Genomic DNA, 17,037 nt, shown 5'->3' on the forward strand with positions numbered 1-17,037 from the left:
CGACGAAGTCCTATGAAAGGGCTCTCAATAGATGGAAGGAGTTAGTGCATTTTCTTCATTGAGGTAGGGCCGAGATTACTACGTTCGTATGCATGTATGCATCTCCGAAGCGGGAACTGCAGGCTGCTCTACTGGCCACTCAGTTGGAGCGAGGAATCTGTCGAGCACTTACAGAGAATTTCAACCGTTTTCATGTCAACCGATAGCACTAATGTCTCTCAGTTGCTTAACTCTACAAGCAAACGCCCGATATTCACTGGAAACAGCGTATGGCAGATCCTAAAATAAAATAGCGTAGACAAATGGAACGGCGTCGCCTCATGTGACAACTCTGCGTACGCCGGTACTCAAGGTACGACCGCTGAGTATGTTATCACGTAGCTGCGTGAGGGGTACAGCATTCTCAAGCAATTTTCTTAAGGAGGTAGTAAATAACATCAAACTCGGCACAACATCCAAGTAAGTCAATGGAAATAACAACTCAATGGCCGCTTCCGTAACTATGTCAACAAAGGAAACCCCGCCGCCAGTAATTCCAATTGCTAAATTCAGCCCATGTGAAAAACTGTTAGGCATAACTGCTTACGCACTCCAGCTTACCATCTCACATATGTCATCATATCGCCGATGGTAGTATCAAAAATCCGACTAAGCTTGAAGCCGAGCATCATCACCAGTAATATGCGCAAGGGGAATCCTTCAGCGACGGAAGATAGGATCACCTCAAAAAATATCCGTAAAACTGAGTATTACTCCCATCTCTCACTTAGTCTGACCGAATGCTCTACTCAGATTGGCCGACCGCAAGAAAAGGCTAGTTGAAGTCGACTTTGACGCAAAACTTCCAATCATTTTAGACGCAATCCATAAATATACTAAGACACAATTTCGGCACGCCCATCTGGGTATCGACAATCTCAGTTAGTGATGCGGGAATGCTTCACCCTTAAACTACGAGCTGAATTTTGTTCAATCAAAATTAGCTTCGTTACGTGCAGAATGTTCCGCGCCCTCGCCATTGAATCCGTCATGGCTGACCTCGCAGTGGAGAGACTCGCATACCAGTCCACACCATTTATGAACACAAAGGTCGACTATTTTGGTCCATTTTACGTTACTGAGCGTAGCATTACTAAGCAGAGATGGGATTTTCTCTTAACTTGTTTAACAACTCGTGCCGTCGGCGTTGGAATGGTTTCGTACATGGACGCCAGTTTGTATGTAAGAGGAGAAGGAGCAGTTTGTCTCCCGGAGGTGTAATTCTGTCATGATCTGGTCAGATACCAGTGTGCGGTCGTACCCTAACCCTAGTGTGCGGTCGGACGCTAACGCTAATTGGATCCGTTGAAACAGAGTGCGGCCTTGCATGGAACCGGCGTTCTAGGTGGCTTACGCCTGCCGAGCAACGCCGAAGGACCGGCCACTTGGTTTGGTTAGTTGGAGACAAACCCTAGGGGTTACTTCCCCACTACTTGCATCCCTTAACTCCATTACGGTTCCGACAGCGTTACACGCTCTTAGCCAATCAGATTCGCGTCTTTAAAATACGCAAAAACTAAGTTCTAATTTACGTAGAAAGCCAGGAAAAAGCGAAAATAACATTTTGTAAACCTAATCATTGAACATATAGAATAAAGTGTTATATTTATTTTATTGTGGAAGAGATTGGAATAAAATGATGACCGGCTGTGAACTGATCAATGATTAGACCAAAAACCTGTCAAAAGAGCCAAACTTTGCCGTCTAAAAGCAATTGTTGCTATCTACATACTCAAATATTAACGTTGTTGTCGGTCGATGTAAGCTTCCTACTTTGCGTTGATCTGTAAGGTGAAATCTAAATTCGTTTCTTAAATCAAGTAACTCTTTGAAACGAAAACTTTCACGGCTTTGTTTTACCGTATGCAGAAGTTTTTAACTACCGAAACTTAAGGTCATGAGAATTTGAACTTTTTTCCGCTGAAACATGACTTTTTGCCTAATTACAATATTTCTGCAAAAAAGGGAGTTTTACAACGTTCAGCAGAACAGCACCATAATGAAAAAGCTTAGCTTAAAAAAATCAAAGCTTCCATTGGATTTATTCTGTTTTCAACGAAACGTAGACTTGATGTGGTCGTCAAAATATAAGACCGCTTTTTCCAATTTACTGGAATGTTGACGGATATAAAAATCACGTACATCTAGGAGTTCGCAGTAATTCGAAAGGAAAAAGTTTTCATTTTCGATCGCACAATTGATTCAAAATTAGTCATCAAACTACATTAAAAGTACTTTTCAGCAAAAGTTCCGCCAAAAAATTCCACATTCACTTAACATTATTCTACAGGTGAGTTTACTATACTCAAGTGACAACTACTCTACCTGTGCCTGATGAGATTGAGCTTGGTAAGTGATAGGAGCAATAGTGTTGGGCGGTGGAGGTGCCTGGTGTCCAGTGGACTCCTGCTTAACAGGCTGAGGTTGAAGTTCCATAGAGGACAGAACAGTCGATGCTGGTACAGGTTTCGGAACTGGGATTACAACTGCGTTCTCCACTAAAACGTACTCAAAGTTGTAGATTCAAAAAATCGATTACCCGGTTAGGAGCAATTTTCCACACATGAGAAAAATATTCCACACGAAAAAATTTCCGAGAAGTGAGAAAAAAAATCGCGTTCTATGACATTTTGCCCACTAAGACTAGGTAGCAATAATAAAATTCAAAAATGTTCAAAATACAGATGAAAAACATCGATTATTCAGATTTTTAAATAGTTGTGATATAATTAGGAACACTGTTAATTTTAACAAATATTAGTTTTAAAATGGAAACCTTGATGTGGAGTTGGAGGAGGAGCCATCTGAGGAGCAACATTCACATTCGGTTTCTGACCATCACTGCCTCCAGATCCCTGTTGATGTTGTTTCTTCTCTTTACTGGAACCCTGCTGGGGTCTGTTTGGGGACGCGTGTTGATTGTGGTGATGATGCATTGTTGAACTTTCATTAGGTACCTTAACATTAAAAAACTGCCCATTTAGATGAAATGGTAGGACTAGGTTTATTTATTCGAGCCGAGATGTTTGTTTCTCGATATCTTTACAGGCTCAATGTTTTTAGCCAATCAATTTACATTGAACAGTTACAACGTCCAGAATTCGTCGCCGTTTCACGATTGCTAATTGCTCAATTTTCGTTAGGTTTAACTTTCATTTTAGTAATGATCGCCACTCCCGTGACTTCAACTAAAAATGAACCCGCGTATAGTGTTTTTGAAAATAGATCAGCTTTCCGATGTAATTCAACATTTCATATGTAAAATTTCTACTTATGCATTTTCCAGCATTCTGAGTGAAGCATTTCTACCTATGACCTATTTGCTCAGAACTCTGAGCGAAAGAGGAAAGAAGTGAAAAGAGCTGTGATTGCTGACCTTATGTACTTCTGCAGGAGGAGGTGGTCTTCTAGAGTAGGGATTTACAATGTTAGCTGGCTTCCCACCCCGAGAGGTGATCATGGCGGCTTGAGCAGGTGCCTGGGCACCAGAGGGAGCAGCAGGTGGCACGTAGTTCTGGGGAGGGGGCACGGTTGCCATGAGGGTTGTTGAGGGGGGCTTGAGAGTGGCAGAGAACACATTAGGATCAGGCGCCTGAAAGAATGACTACTTTGTGCTTCAGATAGACTTTATCGTATTGCTAGGGTAATTAGACATAGTCGGTAGACTTCCGAATATAGCTTCGAAAGTGACATCCGTGCATTAAATTATAGATAGGAATACAAAAATGAGTTACTGAAATTTGAAAAAACCGCTCACAGAAATATTTTTTTAAAAAAAATTAGCGACAAATTGTTATTGCCTGTACCATTTCATTCGAGAAAACTTTCTATTAAAGAACTGCATTACACAAATTAGCTTCTTCGACCATAAACTAATTATAATTTAACGGGTTTTAAGTGCAAAGATTAGTAAGTAAGTCACGTATGATTAAAATCTAATCACGCGAACAACCTAAGTGCTCAAATGCCGTTACGTGGAGCAAGAACTCAATTCATAAAATTAACTTCCAGATGCTACGAAAAATATAAAACGAAGTGCCACAAAACGAAACAAAGAAAAACCACTGTCCTAGTATAGTCACGCTCAGCTTACATCTCTGCAGATATAAACACAACAGACTAATCTCGCACGAATCACTCAAATGCCAGTGCGGACAAATAATTGCCAAAAATCGTTTGAGTGCAATGAGTATTTCTTTGAATCCTTTTCTTGAGGTCAGTCAACTAATGATATCAATTGTAACTCCAAATACCAATGTACAGGATGAAAAAACATTAGACTTGGATCAGAAAAAGCAGGGAAGTTGTCACATTTTTTAGAGCCATTTTACAGCTCCACGCTGCTAGTTTTAAATTTTCCTCTCCGTTTCCTTTAAATTTATTTTAAATATTCAATCATAAATCATAAACACCCAAAAAAAATATTAGCTGGCAGATTGCCAGAAAAAAAGCTGGGGGGTTCAAGCTTCAAAGGGTTCAAAACGAAAATGTGAACTCGAAAATAAAAAGTTTTTTATACAAATAAATATGTCAAAGGGTTCAAAACAAAAATCTGACCTCGAAAACAAAAAAGTTTATACAAATAAATATGTCTATAATTGATTTAGATTTATGTATTTCAAAGCTTCACTCAAATAATCTAAAATCATATTACGATGTTCTCAATTGGTCCTATCTCCTCCTGGTAAAATTAGCAGAAAAAAATTGGAGCTAAAAAGTCATACTGAGAGTGAGTTAAGTCACATGTGACCAAAAAAGCTATTCACCCACAAATGAACAAAAAACTCGCTCAGATAAGTGAGGAAATAACTTGACGCATGCAATACAGCAATACAGTAAAGACAATTGCACAATTGCATGGATTAAGGAATAAAACCTGTTATAAGTAAACAACCACACACACACGCAATGCAGTTAAAAAATGCAAGAATGAATGGACAAAGCTGATTTGAAGTGAGCGTGACTTCACCAGTCGTAACAAAAATCTTGACGAAGAAATAAGAACACCCAGAGAAGTCTTATTATAGCTATCGCAGCTATTAATAAGACAAACAATTCGAAGCAACCAAAACGTCTTCAACGCGCAATGTTTGCAAAGATTAAAACATAAACCGACTAACGTCGGATGAATTGCTCTCCAACGACAGGCGAGGGCAATTTAATTTGGAGGGCATGTAGCTTAGCAATGTTTTATGGGTGCAAAAAACGCCTCCACTGGGGTTCAAACATCTGAACTCCAGGTTGGAATGGCCACAATGGCTTTTACCACCGAACTTTAGTTCAGAACGAGAGCAAGATGGATCACTCAAAAATTGAGAACTTAAGTGCAAAAAAGCTACTCATGTCACAGAATGGTCTATAACAACAGCAAAAAAATTGCCGAGCATAAATTTTTCATAAAAACAAAAGAACAACACGTTTACAATAATTTCAAACTTCGTTCGAGGGCAACTAAACAACAGACAATAAGATGCTTTCTGGGTATTTCAACTATACGTATAACTAACTTACTCTACGCTATTGGTGGTAATACATGAAAACATCAATCTTTTCAGATTATTGAGCGTAAAATTTAAGCATAGTCATCAGCATTTCTACAGCAAGTCTCCCGACTGTGAAAAGAATTATTCTGTAATATGATTCAGAAATCAATAAGAGAATAATTCAATCTCTGATTATCAATATTTAATTAAAGTTTGGCCAACAAAATTATTTTAATTTCAGACAAATCTTTGATTACCTCCAGGAATACCTAAGCTAACCAAAAAAGTTACAGCTAAAAATTTGAATATTGCAGCAGCTTCTGCTCAATCAACATCTTATATTATAATTTATTTCAATCATTTCGCAACCCCCATTGTAAAATGATATACAAATAGATTGGTTAGACTATAGAAAATTTTTTCGTAAATTTCATACACTAAACACTGCAATAAGTGCGATTGGTTGAATTTCTGATCCTATATTTCGAAACGGGCCACAAGGGAAAAAATTTAAGAACATTTTTTGAAAATTTTAGCTATCTAGATACGGAGCATTTAAAATGGCTTTATCAAGCGAAATATGTAATACTCACCAGTTTTTAATGCATGAATTATTGTCCCTTTCCGTAAAAGCTAAAGCTTTACGGAAAAAAATTGAACGAAATAAAAATAATTTAGTTTTTTTTAGCAATAACTTCTGACAACTTCTGCTTTTTAAAATAACAATTCGGATTTGACGGGTTACAAATTTATGTGCAAATGCTCATTACCGATCCTCCTTGAATCTCTTCACATCGGATGAAGGAAGTTTCTTGTTCAATTTCGAGAACAAATGATGAAAAAATGTAAATAACAAGAAGGGCTGATTGCTGATAAATAGTTACCAACCGGAAGTAGATGAGGTATCTCTGTGTTTCCAGGTTCTGTGAGCTGGGCCAGCTGAAGTAGGTTGCGGTGCAGTGCTTGGTACAAACTGAAACAACACAATCAATTAATCGCGAAATTGAACTTGACCACGGAACCTATAATCTTTAAGCAATCTTTTGGTCATGTCATAAAGAAAAACATTCTACTTTCGTGCAAATATGAAAATTAAGTTTAATAAAAAAAGTGTCCAAACCAAAATCAGAGTATTTAGACCCAATTTGAGGTCTGAGTAAAGAAAATCGTCGCCCACAAATCTCTTAGGGGGCGTCAAAAATTAATCAGGAAATTTTAGATGCAAGTGAAATAACTGACTTTTGAAACGGGTTCCTTTTCCTCGGAATAGAATAATTTTCCAACCTTATAATGTAAGCGTCCGTTCACACCTGGTTACAAGTTTGTAAAAACCATTATTGTTGTAGAAAAAAGTATTAGATTCTTCACATCGGCTTTGGGAACAATTTTGGTGACATGGTAAATGAAACGAATCTGTATAATACTCACTGGAACACATCCTGTGCCTTGCCCTGTTGTTGGCTGTCAGTTATGGTCTTGATCAACTGAGTATTGTCCTCTAGCAGCTGAAATAAACAAATTAAACTAAATCAATTTGCAAATCTTGTAAAAAATTGTATGTATGATAGTACCCATATTCATTTAAGAAACTTTACAACTTTATTGCTTTACACTTTGAATGAGAATTGCAAGAAGCAGATGCTCGGCGGATTCTTTGACCCCGCCAATCTGTCCTCTCCGATATACTCGATATATATTACTAATTTTCTTGCATACACTCTTTCGGAGAAATTGATTGTTCTTTTTCTTTATTTTAGGGGGTCTTTTTACTTTGATATTTTTAAGTATTACAGTGATCATTCTTCCAGTAACGGACTAGCGCCATTATAACGAGGCTTAATACTGTGAACTAGCTCACCAATTTCATGGAAAAAAACTCCGATTCACGATTCATTGCCAAATAAGAGCACCATGAGGATCGAGAAATATTGAGAAAGACCAATCCGCAGAAAAAACTGAAAAGGAAAAAAGGAAAAGAAAATGTTCGCCAAGTTTTTCTCTAAAAATTTCTTAAAACAATCTTAACAATGTCTCTGTCCAATTATTTGTGCCATTTGTGTACAAGCTAATTAATAGAAGGAAGTTTTGAAACTGAAGCACAAGGCTTACACAACGCTTTTAAATATATGACAGGCAAAGGAGGAATGATTCAATCAAAAATTCGAGCAACTTATTGAAAACAAAATTTATGTTCTCACGTTGACTATGAGGGTGTACTACAGTTACCGCACTTAACATCGAGTGATAAGTCATTAAAAGGGTTTTAAAAGTTTTCTTATCAAAAATAGTAACATCATTTTATTATAAAAACTCTTAAGGTGCTAATGAGAATAACAGAAGACGTCAAACAACTAAACATTGTAATAGATGAGGTTAACAGCTCCCGAAAATAAAAAAACAAGCGTGAGACGACAAAAAGAAGTTCAAAGCCGCCTCATGAATTCCACAGAACGAATCGAAGCGTCTACCTATCATGAACACCATCCAATCAAAGTATGTGACAAAGACTAACCAAAATAAACGAGCAGTGGTTTCAATGGTCACAATGCAATTTGACAGAAAGCAGAACCGAGTACTGATTGAGTATAAAATGAGCAACCAAGAAACCCATAACATAGTTCCGCTCAGATTGCAACCTCAAAAATCATAACCGATTAACATCGGGCTAATTGATCTCAATCGGCCGGCTAGTGATAAGCTTCGGTATTAGACAGCTGTGACATAGGTAAGCACGCACAAACGGGTGAGCGGAATGGGGATCTCGGTGGCGGTGGCTCAAGCCCGGCGGGAGGGAGGGCTGTACGAGAGCAGTGTGGGCTGCACGAGTGGAGGGCGCCGGTTGAAAATACCACGTGAGAAGGATGGACGGGGTTAGTGATGAGGAAGGGGGCGAACAAAAAAACTTGATTCCTCAGAACAATTTATGGCCAGGAGAGCTCTTGTCTAATTGGTGCTCAGGACAACCAGCTGCGTTCGATGGAAACTTAACTTCCCGCTGCAACCCAGTATCATTTCAGATGTGGTGTGAAGATGTAGTTTTCCTCTTAAAAATGCTGACGAGCATATATGTATGACTAAAACATTTAAAAATGCAACAAAATAGGCGTTCAATTTGTACCCTTAGATTTTGAATTTTGTGGAAGCTTTGTGGTAGCAGAGCAAATTATGAAGTCATTGAAACGCATAGCTCTGCTATCTGATCACCAAAATTCTCAACCCAATGGTTAGTCACCAGCGTACAGTTGGTTGGCGCTAGCTGCTTCAGTGACCTTGATGAGAGCGATGGCCAAAAGCTTATTGCAAGAAATCCATTTCCATGAGATTTTGTAATGTAATTGAAAACTGAAGACCCCATTGTGACGGTCATCAGCGGCTCAATCATTTCAGAGAGTTTTCCAATGAGAGGTTAGTGTAATTCATAAGGAAGTTCGCGAAAGAGAAAAGACAGACACTTTGTTCAAGAATATTATATATGATTGTCTCAGCTAATGAGAGGGGAGGTCAAACATTTTCAACGCAAACGCAAGTCATCAAATCTTGAAAAACTGAAAAGCTAAGAAAAAAGGGGATGAGACAGATTGAAAACGAATCAGAAAAGTTTGATTTATTTTTAAGACCGGAGGATTTTGCTCTGCTGATTGGTGAGAACCATTTGATACCTTCTATACCAAGAGCGTTCATGAATTCAATTTTCTCAGTTTCGGTCAATCGCATACTCGAGACTAGTAAAACCTGGGACTCTAAGAAAGCTGCGGAGCAACATAATACACTCCGGGCGTTACCTGTTTATCCCGTTTTGGAAGACGAAAAGTTAAAAGCCTTAGACAAAAAAATCGGTCAAACAGAAAATTGCATTGAAAACCCGCACGACTAGTAAAATTGCTGCAAAATTTTGTTTGAGAGCAATTGAACAATCGTCCAAAAGACAAAATTAGCATAAAATAGCAAAGCGGTTTAAAGACCCCTGTTTTCATGTTTCAGAACTTACGCCTTCTTGCTTTTAACATTTAATTCAACTGTTTTCGAGAAATATCTCGAACATTTTACTGGCCCTCGAAATTTCAGATTCTGAGTGCGAATAAGATTGGTCGAAATTTCAATGTGCGTATTTAATTCTCGATCTGACTTCTTTCAAACAAATATACGCAAAACTCCTTATATCGATGAACTTTGCAAAAGTGGGCCTTTATATTGTTCATTTTCCAAGTTCATTATATTGTTCACTTCGAATCGTTTTTTGATAAAACAAAAACAGAGTAAATTGAATCGAAAACTAGATGTTTTGTATCGCTATAGTCTAACGGTTCTTCAAAATCACTTGGTGGTTTCGGTCCCTGAACCGAGTCAGTTCATACCATCCCCTTGAATACCTTGCATTTCGAGCTGACAATAGAAAACCACATTCCTTCGCCTATTTCAATCGCATTCACGCTATCCGTTAAATGACAACTAATTTATCTAGCTTCTATAGCTCCATTAAATGCGTTTTAAAGTCTCAAATTTCACTCCTCCGTATTATAAAAACGATTCAGCAATTCCTTTCTATTCCAAAATAGCTTCAATTGTTACACTAAAACGGTAGCAGTAGGTTTACCATTTACACATTAAGTGCGTACAAATAAATAGCAAAAAATTACAGATAGTACGAACATGTATAATAAATTGATTTCACGTTATTTTCAATATTACTGAACACAGCATTCAAAAACGCGGCCAGCATCTGTTACCACAAAAAAACTTCAAATTTTGCAAATATAACGTTCAAACTCAAACCATACTAAACTCATTCAAGCAATAAAATTTCAAGATAACGCAGGAATTCCACAAAACTTCGATTGTCAATAGCCGTCAAATTGTGCAACTGCTGCTTCAAATTAAACAGATAATTGATTTTAAGCAAAAATTTTGGCTATAATTCAATAACCGAAGATATTGACATTTTATGTCATATGGCAGCACTAGAAAATTCTTCTATTCTCAAGGAAAGGCAAGTGCAATTATAATTACACAAGAGGAGTTTATTTTAAATTCAGTTTTTTCAAATAGCTGAGCATAATTCAGTCAGCTAACAAAAAAATCTGACAAAAATATTTAAATTAAAATGGTAAATTTTAGCAAAACTGTTGAAGCCAAAAAACGCGCAAAGCTCTCACTGGAAGATTTATTCCTGCAGCCCGAGGATGAAATAATCCTGCAACTTCAAGAATTTTCCAAAGAATTTCGGGAAGAGTTTTGCCGGATCCTGGCCCAAACAAACGCGGACAAAAAGATTATCAGTCACAAAGCCGAGTTAGTTTCAAAGTCGTATGTTGCTTGTGTGCTGGATTACAGGAGTTCGGTGATTAGACATGCAATATTTGCTATGGATGTGTTCACTCAAGTTCCTCGCGATATCGTGAACCAGGAGAGAATTCATTCCGAGATCACCAGAATCAAGGTAACTCTTTCAGGGTTCTCTACCATACAGTTAGAAAAACCTTGAAAAAAGCCTTGACTTTGCCAAAACTAGAAACGAGAGGCCTGAAACCGCATACTAGTATTCATCGACAATTTTCACAATTATACGAAAAAAAAATGAATACTTCGAACTTTTTTATTTTAAGAGTAAAAAAAATCAAAAATCCTTTCAAACATAACAATTTCATAAAGCCGTTTAATTAAAAGTGACAACTTTAAACCATCTATACACTTCAGTTAAGACTTTAAAATATACTTTGATTTTTTGGGTTTACCAAGCTAGTGCGACCAAAAGTTATTTCTTGTTTGATACTTTTTCAGGATGACTGGACCAAATTCAAGAAGTTCTATGAAGTGATCAAGCCACTGGCCAGTACCGATCCAAATGATATCACTCAACTCAGTATCAGCAATTCCAGACGCCTTGTGTCACTTCTTTGGTTAGCTTCAATACAAAATTACAAGTTACAAGGCGTGCAAACGTTCCAATAATATTGGACAAGGTTCAATTTTGTGAATATATTCTTTAAAATGCTAAAAAAAAGCGAAATTCAAACTACATGAAAAACATTGACATGCAATTGGCATTTAATAGTTTGCTGTTGTGTTGTCTGTTTTAAGTAGAACATCGTTAAAATTAACGACCGACGAAGCGATAAAAAAAGGCCAAAGCATTCGTTCCATTGATAGTATAAAAGATCAATGATTCAAATAATTGAACAAATGGTTGAGTCTATTGTATAGTATCTTCAAGTTTGCCTTAAAAGGAATCAACTCCTTCCAATAATTCACTGACAGTCAATTGAACTTAATATGGCAAAGTACGTTGTATTTCAAGACGAATAAAGAAATTAAGTTACGCACAAAAGAAAATTTTATAATATCGTAAGAGATGTCTGGAAATTGAAGCAGCTAAGAAGGTTAAAAACAAAATCATGAGAAAAAAGTAAATAAAAAGCAACCAGAACCGCATCGAAATCAAAAGACCTCAACAATGTCTGCACACAACGCAAGAAACATTTTGAGGAAAAGAAGTCCAATACTACTGCGGCGAAACAATTGAACAAAAATAATAGTAGCCAGGAGCCAAGATTTCAACATCAGTAGCATTCGAAGTCTTAAATTGATCAAAAAAGATAATTATTTTTATCATGTTGATTTACATGAATCTGAACAATGTCAACCGGGCTTAAAACAAGAATCTAATCGCCTAAAATTAAAAAAGGTAAAATAAAACAAAATAGTAAAAATTTTAAAACATAAACGACTAACGTCGGGCGAATTGCTCTCAAACGACCGGCTGACTTCCTCGGTAGCTAGGCACGGTTTAGTGAGGCCAGCTTTGGCTTAATTGAAGGAGCGTAAGAACGCAGCGGGGGTGCACCGGGGGGGGGGGGGGGCTGATGGGGGTGGCAACAGTGAACCGCCCTTCGCACAATAAGTATAAGTCTCCAAAACATAGCTGGCAGATTGCCAGAAGATAGCCACAATAGCTTCGTAGATCTGCAGTCTCAAAAAACAGTAAAAAAGACAGACCAAAAAATTCGTCTTTCCATTGAAGGCTGATATGTTATATTTTAATTAAAAATCTGTATTCGTTTTTGCTGCCTCTATTAGCTGCTGTCTAATTACCTTCATTTAGAGTGACACACACCCATTTGACCTTATCTCTTTGAATTAAAAAGAATAAAATTCAATTTCAAAGTGAGGAAGTCATTTTTGTGAGGTAAGTCAAGTGTGACCAAAAATTTAATCATGCAAATGAACAAAAAACTGGCTTAACTGAGAGCGAAAAATGACGTCACGCTCGCACTTTAGCTGAAATTGCAAAAACTAATGAACAAAAAGCAGATTTGAGGTGGTTGTGACGTCATATGGTCGTAACAAAAATCGCGACGACGAAATAAAAAACCAAGAGAAGGCCGATAATAATCCCAGCTATCGCTTCGCTGCTATAAAACATGTTCTGTGACTCGCATACGTGAAGACTAGTGAGCTGAAAGGCTCTAAGTGCACTTATTGCCTGCTGGGCGCTACTTGTTATCCCGTTTTTGAGGACGAAAAGTCAAATGCGTCAGGCAAAAAATTTATCAAGCGAAAAATCGCATAAAAAAAGACCGACAGGACTAATATAAGTGCTACACATTTCGTTTGAGAGCAATAAAACAACAGTAGCAGTTATGTCAGTAATATACGGCAGTAGCAGAAACGTCAGATGGTACTTTATCCCTCAATTACTGTAACCTGTACAAACCATTAAAAACGGTGAAAACGAACTACAACTTAATACTCTACATATTAAGCCAAATACATTTATATGTTTTTGCATAAAAAAAGGAGTAAAGTTGGTTTTTAAGGCTTCGAATTAAGTCAGAGTACATGATAGGATATTTAACTGCTTTAAACAGCCTTTAAACTAGATTCAGCTGCGCACTCAATTAACGTTGAATCGCTTTTGACAGTATCTCGCTGAAAGAATGCAATCAAAAAATGAGCACAAAAATCAAATGAAACTGGCCAGATAAAAACTGGAGCAAAAAGTACTGCCACAGCCTTCGTTTGAGAGCAGCTGGTCACCCTCGAGGGCAACACACGATTAACACCAAAACTTTCAACCAACAAAAAAGATAGAAAGAGCTTGTTAAAAATTTCACAAGTCTTCATTAAATCGAAAGGAACACTCATCAACTCAAAAATTAAACAGAGCAATCATTTCGTTAACAGAGACTTTACTAAGTTAACAGAGCAGAATCGCTTAAAAAACAAGAATTGGTGAAGCTATCGCGGTTAACTTTCCGACAAAATATTATCTACCTAAACAAAATTTAATCAAAAACAGAAATCATATCCATTGCAAGCTTTCCACTTATTTTCGATAGCCTGAGAGGGTTAAGTTAATGTGCTTCACGAGCCAATTATTGATGATTCAATCCCATGCCTCCAAACTGTCTTCGTGAGGAGAAGCTCTCAATCAAAAATAGCTTCAGGTTGACCATTACCTGGACAAGTCTTGTTTGCAATGATGGTACACGCAGAAGAGATTAAAGTAAACTAAAGCGTAAATCGACCAATGTCGAAAGAATTGCTCTTGAACGACAGGCGAGGCAATTTAATTCAGGGACTGTAACCTTTACGAGTGCGAAAACAGTTTAGCACCAAGGGAATCGAACTATGGACTTCCCGATTCTTCACCAGAAGCACTGCCCACTCGGCTATCAGTCCCTGCTTGTTGCTACGCTTCAATCGTTTTTATTTTTAACAAGCTTTACTTCGGAGAACAATAGAGATCACTCAAAAATGAAGAACGAATGCGTGAAAAAGTCAGTTGAGAAGTCAAAGAATGTTCTAGAAGAAAAGCGCAAAAACGGTCAAGTGAAAAATTTGCATTAAAAAAGACCAACACGTTTACAATAATTGCTATGAACTTGGTTCAAGAGCACTCAAAACGTAAATAAAGCTGATCATGAAAAAAGCAGCCAGAATTTTTTTTATTAAAAAAAGATTGAGGGCAATAACAACAGCTGAAAACAAGACAGTTCTAACCTGAAAGCGTTTCATGGGAAAACGCAACGACTACTTTGTATTATTATTTCGACAAATGCTTTTCTTAGTCTCAATTTGTACTCTTTCTTCAATTTTAGGAAAATTGTTGGCTACGCTACAGCATTAGCCCTTATTTGGGCGACATACCACACCACTCTGTTTTGCAATTCCCTCTCTAAAGCTTCGCAATACACTTCGCCCGGAATGAGGAAACGCCTGGAAAAACTTCCACTGAGCCCGGATCCAAATAAGATGATGAAAACTGTTGGAGAAAACGGTCAAAAATTCTTGTGGTGGAGTAAAGACGCTAAAAGTGTATACCAACGAGGCATCGAAATTACTGTGCGAACGTCGAGACAAAACTTGCGACTGATGTTGATATTTAACTTTGTTTTCTGTCTTCTTGTATTTATTTGGTACGGGTTGTGAATACACATTTTAATTTATTTTTTGAGAGCTATAATGTTCAACTTTAGCCGAGCAATTCAGATCAAATTGAGTTACTTCGGCGAATCTGCTTTAAAAATAGACCTGATTTTCGCTATCTTTAACATGTTTCAACGTTGCGCGTTTTAACTTAAGCTTAACTGAATGGAAAACTAAATCAAGCACCCTTTTCCAATATTCAAATTTCTACACAAAAGCGCCCTCAGAAATCAGTTTATGTTTCGTTACTGTCGTTTTGAATTATGCAAGTAATCCTCTAATTGGCTCCAAAAACACTGATTAGAAATATAGTATTTTTCCAGTAAATTAATTTATATATATTGTGACACTGCTATATAGGCGATCAATTTTAGCTCAGACAAATTAGCAATTTTGTATTCAAATTAAATCATTCGGCTTTTATCGTATTCTATATTTAACCACACCATAGAGATAAGAATAGCACACAATTATTGACTCACTTTCTGAAACAGTTGATTTATTTTTTGAGGGGCAGAAAAATTAATTATGCCCCCTGCCCTACCTCTCCCTATACCAAACACAACTACCCCCACCCCCCTCCCACTGCTAAAATATACGTACCAAAAACTTTCAAATATCAACGGTTTGTTTCAGCACTGATAACATTTTTCAATTAAACAATAGCAACTAAGAATAATGCATACTGCATACGGTTAAGAGATTATGAGAGAGGGCGTAAGGAAACCAAATATGAGACAAGGGGGGGGGGGGTAAGAATGATTTGAAATACTGACAGAATTGTTCGAGTACTGCTTAAATTTTTTTGAACTGTAATCTAAACTAGAGCATGTTTACATCTTCGCACCAGTGGAATGATTGAGCGATGATACAGTGAATGAATAAACAATTTAGCAACAAAACTGATAATATCTTGCATCGGTAAATTCCTTCCAAACAATTTGCAATATGCGCCGAATTTCGGTGTTAGCTTCTCATTAATCTGCCATCAAGTTATCAGAAGCAATACCAAAATTGTCAACCTGCTTCAGCAAAACATGCTAGTAGAGGATTTTTCATCTTTTTTGGACTGGTACGTTAAATCCTCTGATGGCGGCTAATTCCAAAAAGTTTGAATAAATGTGACAGCTTAGGTTAAGACGCACGCAAACATTGCTACCTTATTGTAATCATTTTGATTTGGAAGGAATCGTACAATTAAGCGATAAAAATAAACGATATAAATAAACAGTAAGAAAATAGATGAAATGGATTGATCAATATCGGAATAATTATGTCAAATGATTTCGGCTCACTTCAGTACGAATTGACATCGGGTTCTAGCGGTCAATTTTATCTGGTGGCCGAAAAGATGGTGCTCGAAACAATACTCCGAGTGAGCAATGGCTTGAGTTAGAAAAATTGACAATAAGAGAGCAGAAAATATGTACCGAGACATCTAATCAGTTTAAACCATCTAATTTCCAAGAGGCTCTAATGTCCTAATTCAAAGTCCACAGTTCCATGTATGGCAATTGGGTTCTTCTACTAATTTTGCTCCAAATGAGAGTGTCAGATTTTCACCTTAAGTACAAATTGGTCTCCTAGATAAGATTAGTTAATTGTTGTTGTTGTTTACTCAAGGACACTAGGAATTTTAGCTGGATACTCGCCACAAACTATTTGACTCTGGAGAAAACCGAAACCAAAGCTTCATTTCCATTCAAGCTCAAAAAGTGAAATCAAAAACAAACCCCTGTAAAGGGCTTGAAAAAAATGAGAAGAGCAATAACAACTTATACGACAAAACAAGCCTTATTTAGAGCCCTCAGAGAGCCAAAGTTGATGATAAATTAAGCTCTCACTCATTACCGAGTCAAAATATTCTGTATTTTAATTGCCGTTAACAGCAAAATCCTAGCTGGCCGGTTGAAGCCGCATCCTAACTTTATCTATACCCAAAGTCTTGCTCGCAACGTCAACACAGCTTCAGCAATACTAGTTAAAAAATTCAAAAACACAGCCCAGGTATTTTGAGGCGAGCGAGGGAGGCTATTAATTCACAAGCAACTACCCGGAAGCGCTTACCAAAAAGTCTAAGCTACAATTC

General features: G+C 37.3%; 2 protein-coding genes across 3 annotated transcripts in view; one reads left to right on the forward strand and one right to left on the reverse strand.

Annotated features, from left to right (window-relative positions):
• LOC142353906 (uncharacterized) overlaps positions 1–17,037 on the reverse strand; it is a 61,286-nt gene that overhangs the window by 6,818 nt on the left and 37,431 nt on the right. For both annotated transcript variants that reach the window (XM_075406138.1, XM_075406137.1), the window contains exons 2-6: positions 6,951–7,027; positions 6,411–6,495; positions 3,416–3,631; positions 2,816–2,996; positions 2,365–2,537 (exon numbers count right to left, since the gene is read on the reverse strand). In XM_075406138.1, the coding sequence (XP_075262253.1) occupies positions 2,365–2,537; positions 2,816–2,996; positions 3,416–3,631; positions 6,411–6,495; positions 6,951–7,027 (732 nt within the window). The remainder of the gene's footprint in view (positions 1–2,364; positions 2,538–2,815; positions 2,997–3,415; positions 3,632–6,410; positions 6,496–6,950; positions 7,028–17,037) is intronic.
• LOC142354748 (uncharacterized) lies at positions 10,114–14,968 on the forward strand. The gene is made up of 4 exons (XM_075407128.1): positions 10,114–10,509; positions 10,638–10,959; positions 11,301–11,419; positions 14,621–14,968. Exons 1-4 carry the CDS (start codon positions 10,472–10,474, stop codon positions 14,949–14,951), a joined length of 810 nt encoding a protein of 269 aa, XP_075263243.1. The 5' UTR covers positions 10,114–10,471; the 3' UTR covers positions 14,952–14,968.

The sequence above is a fragment of the Convolutriloba macropyga genome, chromosome 15, assembly GCF_964194025.1.
Source record: "Convolutriloba macropyga chromosome 15, txConMacr16.3, whole genome shotgun sequence".
Taxonomy (NCBI): domain Eukaryota; kingdom Metazoa; phylum Xenacoelomorpha; order Acoela; family Convolutidae; genus Convolutriloba; species Convolutriloba macropyga.

Coding starts and splice junctions, on each gene's coding strand:
- LOC142354748 (XM_075407128.1), top strand. CDS start 10,472: ATGGCAGCACTAGAAAATTCTTCTATTCTCAAGGAAAG. Junction 10,510..10,637: donor TCTTCTATTCTCAAGGAAAG/GCAAGTGCAATT, acceptor GGTAAATTTTAG/CAAAACTGTTGAAGCCAAAA. Junction 10,960..11,300: donor CCGAGATCACCAGAATCAAG/GTAACTCTTTCA, acceptor ATACTTTTTCAG/GATGACTGGACCAAATTCAA.